The sequence below is a fragment of the Phoca vitulina genome, unplaced genomic scaffold, assembly GCF_004348235.1.
Source record: "Phoca vitulina isolate PV1807 unplaced genomic scaffold, GSC_HSeal_1.0 scaffold34, whole genome shotgun sequence".
NCBI classification, from domain to species: domain Eukaryota; kingdom Metazoa; phylum Chordata; class Mammalia; order Carnivora; family Phocidae; genus Phoca; species Phoca vitulina.
In genome coordinates this window covers 9,734,173-9,748,382 of record NW_022589737.1, presented here as the reverse complement: position 1 = coordinate 9,748,382, position 14,210 = coordinate 9,734,173, and the positions used below count along the sequence as shown (strand labels likewise).

The window sequence follows — 14,210 nt, the reverse complement described above, 5'->3', positions numbered from 1 at the left end:
GTGGCGACACACAGGATAGACTAGATGTGTACCCAGAAAACATCTGAGAAGACCTAAAGCCATCACCCCATGCTGATCTTAATGCTTAGGTGCCCACCAAATAATGAAGGTGTTCCCCACCAGTCTGCAAAGACTGAGAGAGGTGACTGTTGTTTCAAATGCCCAATTTTCAACAACAACAACAACAAACACAAGGCAAAGAAACAGGGTAACACAGCTCATTCAAAAGGATAAAGTAAGTCTCTAGAAAAAGTCTCTAAAGAACACATGCTGGACTTAATAGACAAAGATTTTAAAACAACTGCCATATATATGCTCAAAGAGCTAAAGAAAACATGGACAAAGAAATCAGGAAGAGGCTATATCAGCAAAGTGAAAATATCAATAAAGAGAAAGTATAAAAAAACTAAACAGGATTTCTGGAGCTGAAAAATATAATATCTGAATAGAAAAATTCACCATAGAAGATCAACAGCTGATTCAAACAGAAAGAAGAAAGAATGGGATAACTTGAAGACAAGTCATTTTAATTATTCAGTCTGTAGAGCAAAAAGAGACAGAGAACGGGGAAAAGTGAATAGAACCTGAGGGACATACACAACATCAGTAAGCAGACAAATACACTCATTGCAGAAATCCCAAAAAGAAGAAAGAAAAGGGGCAGAGAGATTATTTGAAGAATTAATGGCTGGAAACCTCTCAAATTTGAGGAGACATGGATATACAAATCCAAGAATCTTCAGTGAACTCCAAGTAGCATTAACCAAGAGCCTAAACCAAGACACATTACAATCAAACTGTCAGAGCCAAAGACAAAAAGAGATTCTTGACAGGAGCAAGAGAAAAGCAACTTGACATGTATGAATGATCCCCAATAAGACCATCAGTGGCTATCTCACCAAGAATTTGCAGGGCAGTGACAGAAGGATGATACATTCAAAGTGCTGAAGGAAAATAAAAAAAGGAACGAACTATCAACCAAGAATTCTACATCCAGCATAACTGTCCTTCAAAAAATGAGGGAGAAATTAAGACATTCTCAGACAAATAAAAGTTGAGGGAGTTTGATACCACTAGACTTGACTTATGAGAAATACTACATGGAGTCCCTCAAGTTAAAATGAAAAGATGCTAGACAGTGACTTGAAACCATAGGAAAATACAAAGTTCTCCAGTAAAGGTAAATGTCAAAAAGAATGAAATCTTGCCATTTTCAACAATGTGGATATAACTAGAGGGTATTATGCTGAGCAAAATAAGTCAGTCAGAGAAAAACAAATACCATATGATTCACTGATATGTGGTATTTAAGAAACAAAACAAATGAACATAGGGAAAGGGAAGGAAAAATAAAATAAGATGAAAATTGAGAGGGAAGCAAACCATAAGAGATGCTGTACTCTAGGAAACAAAGTGAGGGTTGCTGGAGGGGAGGTGGGTGGGGGGAAGGGGTAGTTGGGTGATGGGCATTAAGGAGGACACTTGATGTAATGAGCACTGGGTGTTATATGCAAGTGATGAATCATTAAATACTACCTCTTGAAACTAATTTAAAAAAAAAAGAAAATTGTAGGGGTGCCTGGGTGGCTCAGATGGTTGAGTGTCTGCCTTCGGCTCAGGTCGTGATCCCAGAGTCCTGGGATTGAGCCCCACGTCGGCTCCCTGCTCAGTGGGGAGGCTGCTTCTCCCTCTCCCTCTGCCATTCCCTCCACTTGTGTTCTCTGGCTCTATTTCTCTGTCAAATAAATAAGTAAAATTTTTTTAAAAAATATAAAAACCAGTATTGTTCTAATTTTAATTTATAAATCTATTTCTTTTTTATAGGACTCAAAAGACAAATGCATGAAAATAATTACTAATCTATATTAATGAGGACACAACATATAAAGATTTGACTTGTGACATCAATAACATACAGAGAGGTGGAGCTATAAAGGAGTAGTTTTTGCGTGTGATTGAAGTTTAGTTGGCACCAATATAAAATAGAATGTCATAACTTTAGGATAGTATTTGTAATTTCCATGGTAACCACAATGAAAATATTTATAGAATATACACACAAAAAAATGAAAAGGGAATTAAAACTTGTCACTATAAAAAATCAACTACATACAAAGGAAAATAGTAACAGAGGAAATATGGGAGAAAAAAGCTACAAAACATAGAGAAAATAACAAAATGACCAAAGTAAATGTTTCCCCATCAGTAATTCCTTTAAATGTAAATGGATTAAACTCCCCAATGAAAAGACCCAGATTTAGAACTGAACAACACTATAGATCAAATGAACCTAACAAATATATATAGAACAGTCCATCCAATAACACAATACACATTTTTCTCAAATGTATACACATGGAATATTCTCCAGGACAGATCATATGTTAAGCCACAACACAAATTTTAATAATTTTAAAGACTGAAATCATACAATGTATCTTTTCCAATCACAATAGAATGAAACTAGAAACCAAGAGCAGAAAGAACACTGAGAAATTCACATTTCAAATTCCAGAAATATGTGAAAATTAACACACTCTTAAAAACAACTAATGATTCAAAGAAGAAATAACAGGGAAATCAGGAAATATCTTGAGACAAATGAAAATAAAAATTCAGGGCGCCTGGGTGGCTCAGTCGTTAAGCGTCTGCCTTCGGCTCAGGTCATGATCCCAGGGTCCTGGGATCGAGTCCCATATCGGGCTCCCTGCTACGCGGGAAGCCTGCTTCTCCCTCTCCTACTCCGCCTGCTTGTGTTCCTGCTCTCACTATGTCTCTCTCTGTCAAATAAATAAATAAAATCTTTAAAAAAAAAAAAAAAAAAGAAAAGAAAAATTCAACATAAACTTAGGGGATGCAGCAAAAGCAGTGCTAAGAGGGAAATTTATAGCTGTAAACACATTAAAAAGGAAGACAGGTCTTAAGTCAACACCTAACTTTTCACCTTAGGGAACTAGAAAAAAGAAACAAACGAAACTGAAGGGTAGCAGAAGGAAGGAAATATTAAAGATTAGAACGGAGATAAAAAGATAATAAAAAAATAGAGAAAAAGCAACAAAACCAAGAGTTAGTTCTTTGGAAAGATTAACAAAATTGACAAACCTTTAGTAAGATTAACTAGCATAGCAGCATTATTCACAACAGGCAGAAGCAACCTAGGTGTCCTTGATGAATGAATGGATGAACAAAATATGATACATACAAAGGATTATTATTCAGTCTTAGAAAGGAAGGAAATTCTGACACCTGCTACACGTGCTACAATGCAGATGAACCTTGAAGACATGCTAAGGGAAAGAAGCCAGTCATAACAGGACAAATACTGTATGATTCTACTTATATGAAGTACCTAAAATGGTCAATTTCATAGCAACAGAAAGTAGAATGGTGGTGGCCAGAGGTTATGGAGAGGGGAGATAGGAAGTTAATGTTTAATAGATACAGAGTTTCAGTTTGGGAAGATGAAAAAGTTCAGGAAATGGATGGTGGTAATGTTTGCACAACGATGTGAATGGATGTAAGGCCAGTGAAATCTACACTTAAAAATGGTAACAGTAGTAAATTTTATGTTATCTATATTTTGCCACAACGAAAAACAAAATAATTATGTTATACCCAGATTTTTTTTTTAAATATTTAAGAATGCTTCTGAGCCATATTCCTGGCATGACCTTCCCTACAACCCTGCCTCTACCTCCAGCACCCAATCTACTACAACCTGCTGGATCATCTCAGTAATCCCAGCCTCCTTACAAAAATCTAGGCTAATAATTTCCTGGCTTCTTACTTCTTTCATGATTAGGGCTTCTAGGCTTAAGAAATAAAAATACAAGATAGCCAGTTAAACCTGAATTTACGAGGCGGAGGAGCAAGATGGCAGAGGAGTAGGAGACCCAAATTTCGTCTGGTCCCAGGAATTCAGCTAGATAGGGATCAAACCATTCTGAACACCTACGAATTCAACAAGAGATCGAAGAAAAGAATAGCAACAACTCTCTGAACAGAAAAGCGACCACTTTCTGGAAGGTCTCTTCTGATTTGTTTAGTGTATATTTTCTGGGGACATTGTTACCCTGTTAGCATTTTGTTCTCTCATTCATCTATTCTCCTCTGGACAAAATGAAAAGACGGAAAAAATCACCTCAACAAAAAGAACAAGAGGCAGTACCGACTGCGAGGGACCTAATCAATATGGACATTAGTAAGATGTCGGAACTAGAGTTCAGAATGATGATTTTAAAGATACTAGCTGGGCTTGAAAAAAGCATGGAAGTTATTAGAGAAACCCCTTCTGGAGAAATAAAAGAACTAAATCTAACCAAGTCAAAATCAAAAAGGCTATTAATGAGGTGCAATCAAAAATGGAGGCTCTAATTGCTAGGATAAATGAGGCAGAAGAGAGAATTAGTGATATAGAAGACCAAATGATGGGAAATAAAGAATCTGAGAAAAAAAGAGATAAACAACTACTGGGTCACGAGGGCAGAATTCGAGAGATAAGTGATACCATAAGACGAAACAATATTAGAATAATTGGGATCCCAGAAGAAGAAGAAAGAGAGAGAGGGGCAGAAGGTATAATGGAGCAAATTATAGCAGAGAACTTCCCTAATTTGGGGAAGGAAACAGGCATCAAAATCCAGGAGGCACAGAGAACCCCTCTCAAAATCAATAAAAATAGGTCAACACCCCGACATCTAATAGTAAAACTTATGAGTCTCAGAGACAAAGAGAAAATCCTGAAAGCAGCTCGGGACAAGAGATCTGTAACCTACAATGGTAGAAACATTAGACTGGCAACAGACCTATCCACAGAGACCTGGCAGGCCAGAAAGGACTGGTATGATATACTCAGAGCACTGAATGAGAAAAATATGCAGCCAAAAATACTATATCCAGCTAGGCTGTCATTGAAAATAGAAGGAGAGATAAAAAGCTTCCAGGACAAACAAAAACTAAAGGAATTTGCAAACACGAAACCAGCCCTACAAGAAATATTGAAAAGGGTCCTCTAAGCAAAGAGAGAGCCTAAAAGCAACATAGACCAGAAAGGAACACAGACACTATACAGTAACAGTCACCTTACAGGCAATACAATGGCACTAAATTCCTATCTTTCAATAGTTACCCTGAATGTAAATGGGCTAAATGTCCCAATCAAAAGACACAGGCTATCAGATTGGATTAAAAAACAAGACCCATCGATATGCTGTCTGCAAGAGACTCATTTTAGACCAAAGAAACCCCCAGATTGAAAGTGAGGGGGTGGAAAACCATTTACCAGGCTAATGGACACCAAAAGAAAGCTGGGGTGGCAATACTTATATCAGACAAATTGGATTTTATTTTATTTATTTTTTTTTTTAAGATTTTATTTATTTATTTGACAGAGAGAGACACGAGAGAGGGAACACAAGCAGTGGGAGTGGGAGAGGGAGAAGCAGGCTTCCCGCGGAGCAGGGAGCCCGATGCGGGGCTCGATCCCAGGGCCCTGGAACCATGACCTGAGCCGAAGGCAGCCGCTTAACAACTGAGCCACCCAGGCGCCCCGACAAATTAGATTTTAAACCAAAGACTGTAATAAGAGATTAGGAAGGACACTATATCCTATTTAAAGAGTCTATCCAACAAGAAGGTCTAACAATCGTAAATATCTATGTCCCTAACATGGGAGCAGCCAATCATATAAGCCAATTAATAACAAAAGCAAAGAAACACATTGACAGCAATACAATAATAGTGGGGGACTTTAACACCCCCCTCACTGAAATGGACAGATCATCTAAGCAAATGATCAACAAGGAAATAAAGACCTTAAATGACACACTGGACCAAATAGACTTCACAGATATACTCAGAACATTCCATCCCAAAGCAACAGAATACACATTCTTCTCTTGTGCCCATGGAACATTCTCCAGAATAGATCACATCCTAGGCCACAAATCAGGTCTCAACAGGTACCAAAAGATTGGGATCATTCCCCCATATTTTCAGACCACAATGCTTTGAAACTAGAACTCAATCACAAGAGGAAAGTCGGAAAGAACTCAAATACATGGAAGCTGAAGAGCATCCTACTAAAGAATGAATGGGCCGACCAGGAAATTAAAGAAGAATTAAAAAAATTCATGGGAACAAATGAAAATGAAAACACAAATGTTCAAAATCTTTGGGATGCAGCAAAGGCAGTCCTAAGAGGAAAGTATATAGCAATACAAGCCTTTCTCAAGAAACAAGAAAGGTCTCAAATACACAACTTAACCCTACATCTAAAGGAGCTGGAGAAAGAACAGCAAATAAAGCCTAAACCCAGCAGGAGAAGAGAAATAATAAAGATCAGAGCAGAAATCAATGAAATAGAAACCAAAAGAACAGTAGAACAGATCAACGAAACTAGGAGCTGGTTCTTTGAAAGAATTAACAAGATTGATAAACCCCTGGCCAGACTTATCAAAAAGAAAAGAGAAATGACCTAAATAAATAAAATCACAAATGAAAGAGGAGAGATCACAACCAACACCAAAAAGAAATACGAACAATTATAAGAACATATTATGAGCAACTCTATGCCAGCAAATTACATAATCTGGAAGAAATGGATGCATTCCTAGAGATGTATCAACTACCAAAATTGAACCAGGAAGAAATAGAAAACCTGAACAGACCTATAACCACTAAGGAAATTGAAGCAGTCACCAAAAATCTCCCAACAAACAAAAGCCCAGGGCCAAATGGCTTCCCAGGGGAATTCTACCAAACATTTCAAGAAGAATTAATACCTATTCTTCTGAAACTGTTCCAAAAAATAGAAATGGAAGGAAAACTTCCAAACTCGTTTTATGAGGCCACCATTACCTTGATCCCCAAACCAGACAAAGACCCCATCAAAAAGGAGAATGACAGACCAATATCCTTGATGAACACGGATGCAAAAATTCTCACCAAAATACTAGCCAATAGGATCCAACAGTACATTAAAAGGATTATTCACCACGACCAAGTGGGATTTATCCCTGGGCTGCAAGGTTGGTTCAACATCCGCAAATCAATCACTGTGATACAATACATTAATAAAAGAAAGAACAAGAACCATATGATCCTCTCAATTGATGCAGAAAAAGCATTTGACAAAGTACAGCATCCTTTCTTGATCAAAACTCTTCAGAGTATAGGGATAGAGGGTACCTACCTCAATATTATAAAAGCCATCTATGAAAAACCCACAGCGAATATCATTCTCAATGGGGAAAAACTGAAAGCTTTCCCCCTAAGGTCAGGAACACGGCAGGGATGTCCACTATCACCACTGCTATTCAACATAGTATTAGAAGTTTTAGCCACAGCAATCAGACAACAAAAAGAAATAAAAGGCATCCAAATCAGCAAGGAAGAAGTCAAACTCTCACTCTTTGCAGATGATATGATACTTTATGTGGAAAACCCAAAACACTCCACCCCAAAACTGCTAGAACTCATACAGGAATTCAGTAAAGTGGCAGGATATAAAATCAATGCACAGAAATCAGTGGCAGTCCTATACACCAACAACAAGACAGAAGAAAGAGAAATTAGGGAGTCGATCCCATTTACAATTGCACCCAAAACCATAAGATACCTAGGAATAAATCTAACCAAAGAGGCAAAGATATCTGTACTCAGAAAACTATAAAATACTCATGAAAGAAATTGAGGAAGACACAAAGAAATGGAAAAACGTTCCATGCTCATGGATTGGAAGAACAAATATTGTGAAGATGTCAATGCTACCTAGGGCAATCTACACATTCAATGCAATCTCTATCAAAATACCATCTACTTTTTTCAAAGAAATGGAACAAATAATCCTAAAATTTGTATGGAACCAGAGAAGACCCTGAGTAGCCAGAGGAATGTTGAAAAAGAAAAGCAAAGCTGGCGGCATCACAATTCCGGACTTCCAGCTCTATTACAAAGCTGTCATCATCAAGACAGTATGGTACTGGCACAAAAACAGACACATCGATCAACGGAACAGAATAGAAAGCCCAGAAATGGACCCTCAACTCTATGGTCAACTCATCTTCGACAAAGCAGGAAAGAATGTCCAATGGAAAACAGACAGTCTCTTCAACAAATGGTGTTGGGAAAATTGGATAGCCACATGCAGAAGAATGAAACTGGACCATTTCCTTACACCACACACAAAAATTGACTCCAAATGGTTGAAAGACCTCAATGTGAGACAGGAGTCCATCAAAATCCTAAAGGAGAACACAGGCAGGAACCTCTTCGACCTCAGCCGCAGCAACTTCTTCCTAGAAACATCACCAAAGGCAAGGGAAGCAAGGGCAAAAATGACCTATTGGGACTTCAGCAAGATTAAAAGCTTTGGCACAGCAAAAGAAACAGTCAACAAAACCAAAAGACAACCGACAGAATGGGAGAAGATATTTGCAAATGACATATCAGATAAAGGGCTAGTATCCAAAATCTATAAAGAACTTCTTAAACTCAACACGCAAAAAACAAATGATCCAATCAAGAAATGGGCAGAAGACAAGAACAGACATTTTTCCAAAGAAGACATCCAAATGGCCAACAGACACATGAAAAGGTGCTCAACATCGCTCGGCATCAGGGAAATCAAAATCAAAACCTCAATGAGACACCACCTCACACCAGTCAGAATGGCTAAAATTAACAAGTCAGGAAATGACAGCTGTTGCGAGGATACGGAGAAAGGGGAACCCTCCTACACTGTTGGTGGGAATGCAAGCTGGTGCAGCCACTCTGGAAAACAGTATGGAGGTTCCTCAAAAAGTTGAAAATAGAGCTACCATACGATCCAGCAATTGCACTACTGGGTATTTACCCCAGAGATACAAATGTAGGGATCTGAAGGGGTACATGCACCCCAATGTTTATCGCAGCAATGTCCACAATAGCCAAACTGTGGAAAGAGCCAAGATGTCCATCGACAGATGAATGGATAAAGAAGATGTGGTATAGGGGCGCCTGGGTGGCTCAGTCGTTAAGCGTCTGCCTTTGGCTCAGGTCATGGTCCCAGGGTCCTGGGATCGAGCCCCGCATCGGGCTCCCTGCTCCGCGGGAAGCCTGCTTCTCCCTCTGCCTCTGCCCCGCTTGTGTTTCCTCTCTCGCTGTGTCTCTCTCTGTCAAATAAATAAAAAATCATAAAAAAAAAAAAAAAAAAAGAAGATGTGGTATATATATATATACAATGGAATATTATGCAGCCATCAAAAGGAATGAAATCTTGCCATTTGCAATGACATGGATGGAACCGGAGGGTATTATGCTGAGCAAAATAAGTCAAAGAGAGAAAGACATGTATCATATGACCTCACTGATATGAGGAATTCTTAATCTCAGGAAACAAACTGAGGGTTGCTGGAGTGGTGGGGGGTGGGAGGGATGGGGTGGCTGGGTGATAGACATTGGGGAGGGGTATGTGCCATGGTGAGCGCTATGAATTGTGTAAGACTGTTGAATCACAGACCTGTACCTCTGAAACAAAGTATATATTATATGTTTAAAAAAAAAAAAAGAAGAAGAAGATAGCAGGAAGGGAAGAATGAAGGGGGGAAATTGGAGGGGGAGATGAACCATGAGAGACTATGGACTCTGAGAAACAAACTGAGTGTTCTAGAGGGGAGGGTGGTGGGGGGATGGGTTAGTCTGGTGACGGGTATTAAAGAGGGCACGTACTGCATGGAGCACTGCGTGTTATACTCAAACAATGAATCATGGAACACTATATCAAAAACAAATGATGTAATGTATGGTGATTAACATAACATAATAATAAAAAAAAATCTGGGAGCGCCTGGGTGGCTCAGTTGGTTAAGCGACTGCCTTCGGCTCAGGTCATGATCCTGGAGTCCCAGGATCGAGTCCCGCATCGGGCTCCCTGCTCAGCAGGGAGTCTGCTTCTCCCTCTGACCCTCCCCCTCTCATGCTGTCTATCTCATTCTCTCTCTCAAATAAATAAATAAAATCTTTAAAAAAAAAAAAACCTGAAAAAAAACTTGAATTTACAACGAATAAATTTTTATATAAATTATGAATATTTTTAACATAGGTATGTCCCATGCAATATTTAAGATATATTTATACTAAAAAACATATTCCTTGTTTATCTGAAATTCAAATTTAACTGAATACCCTGTGTTTTATTTGCCTACCCTACAAATGGTCAAGTAATTCCTTTGATCTATGTGTGCTGTGAACATTCCAAACCATTGACTCAAGAGCAATTTTTATAGATGTACTAATTTTTTATAAATGTACTAATTTCTCAGCATGACTCTTCTAATTTTTATATAAGCTATTGGATTAATTATTCCTATTCCTGCCTTTTTATTGCTTCCAAATATTACATGCAATGATAAGATACTTTCTCCCCAAAATTCATTTTTATCACCTATGTTTTGAATAAAATGTATACCATACACAGCCCCTTTTTGGTAGGTAGCAAAAAGATGTACCGTGAAAAGTCATCAACTGTTGTTTTATAACTACAAAAAGTCCTGCTGTCTTACAGGTAAGGGCCCATCCATTTACGCTCCTCTCCATGTAGGACTGAGCCGGTTAGTACACTATTGGGACACCAGTTGGTGGGTTTTTCAGTTACCAACACACCACATGAGGCAGCTCTGACACTGTCTGGATAGACGTAGGTCCTTGTGCCTGTCTATCCCTTCAGCACTATACCACCTAGGACAACACCGAAATACATCTTTTAAAAGACAACTATTACAAACCCCTCCAATTATAGATCTCAGGCGGTGGGGAAGAATGCACTCCTGTGTTGAAAGGAACTGTGAGCCCCTGGTCTGAGAGCTCCCCTAGGACTATTTACTCCCAGTAGGAAGACAGTTGAAGATCAAAGAGGAGGCTCCTCGCTTTTACCTGGAGTGGCACCACCCTGGACATCAGGTGATCAAAATAAAGGTCCACTGCTTCGGTGAAGCCCTTGTAAGTTGTTCTCAGCCTCATGCCAGAGTCTTGGAGTAACCAGCTTGAATAAAAGGGGGGTGGGAATTAGTTGCACTGTTTGTGGGTTTGTCCTGGGCAGGATGATGGTGGGGAGAAAAGAAGCAGCTTCAGAGTCCTGGGGGGAGCAGGACCATTCCCACGCCACTACGTCCACTCAGCCAGGAAGGCAGGAGATTGTGCAAACAGATCCAGAGGCAAACTCTGCCACAGCTCCAGCCCCACACCCTGCACTGCTTCCCTACGAAAAGACAACCAGCACTGCAAGGGATTTTATTTCCAGCTTTGTGGCTATCGGTCTGGCTGCAGTCAGAGTGAGAAAAGCTTTTCACTGAACTCAAGCCCAGTGTTGAAGCATTTATTCTAACATCTCATTACAAAGGGGTGAAGCCAAAGGGGTTAAGGAATCACTGGGGCCAGATGTAACCTTCCAGTGTCACCCAGAAAACCAGGCCTGACACAGAGGCCATGAGAGGCTAATCCCACTTCTCCCCACTTCTCTCTAGGCTGACCCGGGGGGCTCATTAGCATCAGCCTCCTCAGCTCTTCAGAGCTCAGCTCAGGGGAGTTGCTGATGAGCAAGAAAAGGTGAATGTGTCCCACAACCCGTCCATTGTGATCATATTCCCCAGGTGTACACAGATCATTCCTTCCAGAGCTGGAGTCAGGAACTTTTCCTTCTCACTTGAAATTCTGAGAAAACACTTATATTTTCTCATAAAGGCTCTGATGCTTCTTGTCCTAATTTGGAAGTCCTGAACAGGGTCAGAAAATTATCAGTTTATGTTAGGTAAAAATGTTTAAGGAGAAAGCAGCTTCCTCTAGATACCTCCACCCTCCATGTCACCTAAAAGGGTCTAGCTTCTCATCAACACTGGGCCTCTGCTTGTTTGGGCCTCCCTGGGGTGTGCCCTAGTGCCAGGACCTGAATGGATAGTGCTGCCCAGGAGGAGGGCTGAGTGCTGGAGCTCCCGCTGCTTCTGAGCTAACACTTAAATCCTCCTCCTGGCAGCTCCGGCTGAGCCAGAGGACATCGCTGACACACAGATTTCTAATCCCTAGGTGCAGGGGGAGGGCACTCTGGCTGTGTGCACAGCCTTGTCAAGGGCACAGAGACAGAGAAGTGATCCTAGAGAGCGAAGGAGAGGGAGATAGAGCCTGCTTGGGATCCCTAGGGAAGGGATGGGTCGCGCTGGAGACGAGAGAGAAAACAAGGCCTGGCCTGGTGGCTGTGCTGTGGGGAGAGGCCATTCCCGAAGGAGACCACAAGGCAAACAGGACCAGCCTTCTTCCCCCTTGGGGCTGCATGGGGTAGGGAGAAAGTGGATCTAACCATCTGGAACACCCTGAGGATGGGAAAGGTTATGCCTATTAAAAGAAAGTCTTTTTGCTGAAAATTAACGGCAGTAATGATGAGGACAAGGAATGAATGTGGTACCAGGTGATTACCATCCAGATTTCTACTCCATAATTCATTAAAGCCTGAGATTTGAAGATAAGACAAAACAAAAACAATAATTTGTTTCTCTTATACTTTATCAAATAAAGTGACATCATTTAAAATGGGATCCTTTGGGCATCACTTATTCTGAAAAGGAATTTCAGTACAGAATGAAGAATATACTTTAGTAGCAAAATTAAACCTCCATTTGTGATTACCATTTTGCAGAAGCACAGAGGTCCAACGCAAGCCACAGCTGAAGCCCCTCACAGCCCTACTCACCTGGGCAAGCCCCCGAGGTCAATCTCACTGCAGATGTAGGGGCCTGGACGCAGAATCACCCACAACCCGATCTCCGCAGCCATCAGCACAAAGGCCCTAGGGAGGTCAGTGTCAGCAGCTCTCAAGACACAGAGGGGACGGTGGGGACAAGCCCAGCATCACAAGGTGGTAGAGCTGCCCAGCTCCTTTCCTCCCTCCCTTCACAGGCCCTGGGAGCTGGGTTCGCACTTCTGCACAGCCCCACTGGGGGCATAAGGAGGAAGGGCATCAAACAGGGTATGGGGGGGGGGGGGTCCTAACAGTGAACCTGACCCCAACAGCCTTGCTACCATAGAGGGGCAACCCCTGTCCCAGCACAGGTGGCTGGCCCACACTGCAAAGCAGGGCAGACACTGGGGATTAGGCACCTCTGGGCTGCAGTGAAGAGGTCTGGGCTCAGAGGAGGCAGACCCAGACCCCCAGGAGTAACAGGTTCATGGAGAGCATGTGGGTCCCATGAATAAGGCTCCTGACCCACCTCTCTCTGGTTCTCAAAGCAGAACCAAGATGGTCCCATGGTTCCTGATCAACCCCAAGGGGCCACCTCTCTGCCTCCCCACCCCAGGCCAGGCCATAGAAGAAGCAAGAGCACTTACTCCAGGTCCAGGTTCCCAGAGAAGTCAAATTTGCCTCTTTCTGGCTCATGGAGGTTCCATGGAACATAGCTGTAATAGAAGATAATTACAGGAATGAGCTTTCATTTATTCCACTTTGTCTTCTAGATTACCTTCTTTACCCCTAAAACCCACTATGATGGTTGAAGATGTATTTCTTATATACATGTCTTAATGGTGTCAGGAATGGAACCAAGAGCTAAGTGAAGAGACTTAGGGACCTTAGAGTATCCAGGGCCAGTCCCTGGGGGGCTAATACCTCATCTCCTTAGGAGAAGGGAGAGAAGGCCAGTAAGATTTGGGTGAAGCATAAGATGTGACCACAGGTGAGCTTGAGCATGCACTCCCCCCACTTCCTCCCTCCCTCCCCATCTCTCCCACTTTTTCTTCATCAGAGAAAAAAAAAAGTAACTTCTTAAGAGAAAAAGTTAAAAGTAAGATAAGAGGAAACCTCAGTGGTCAGTCCTATTTTTACTGAAGCAACCAAAATTCCAAAGAATTCTTTCTTTATATTCTCTTTAGAAGATAAGGAAATAAAATAAGTTCTTTAAGGGGCCCAACTCAAGAGGCAGAGGTAACACAGCAGCTCCTCTCCTGGACTCCCACCCACCCCTAGCTTCCAGTGGAGCCCTCTCCAACTGTAAAGAATGTGCACAGGTAAAGGGGGAAGAGGTTTGCTTGCTTCCAATTCAGACTCAGGAGTTCCCTGTTTAAGAAAATACAGATTACCTAGCTTTTATAAGGTAAAATGCTTAGCCTGCAATATTCCCACAAGCTTCAGGAGTCCTGTGATGTGTGAATGTACCCCCAGGACCAGAATTTACATATGCAAATAAATG

General features: G+C 41.2%; 1 protein-coding gene across 1 annotated transcript in view; it reads right to left on the bottom strand.

Moving 5' to 3' along the window:
• The window catches only part of LOC116645800 (beta-galactosidase-1-like protein 2), a 54,872-nt gene that overhangs the window by 26,448 nt on the left and 14,214 nt on the right, over positions 1 to 14,210 (bottom strand). Inside the window, exons 4-6 of the mRNA XM_032426212.1 lie at positions 13,354 to 13,422; positions 12,719 to 12,814; positions 10,912 to 11,020 (exon numbers count right to left, since the gene is read on the bottom strand). Coding sequence (XP_032282103.1) covers positions 10,912 to 11,020; positions 12,719 to 12,814; positions 13,354 to 13,422 — 274 coding nt within the window. The remainder of the gene's footprint in view (positions 1 to 10,911; positions 11,021 to 12,718; positions 12,815 to 13,353; positions 13,423 to 14,210) is intronic.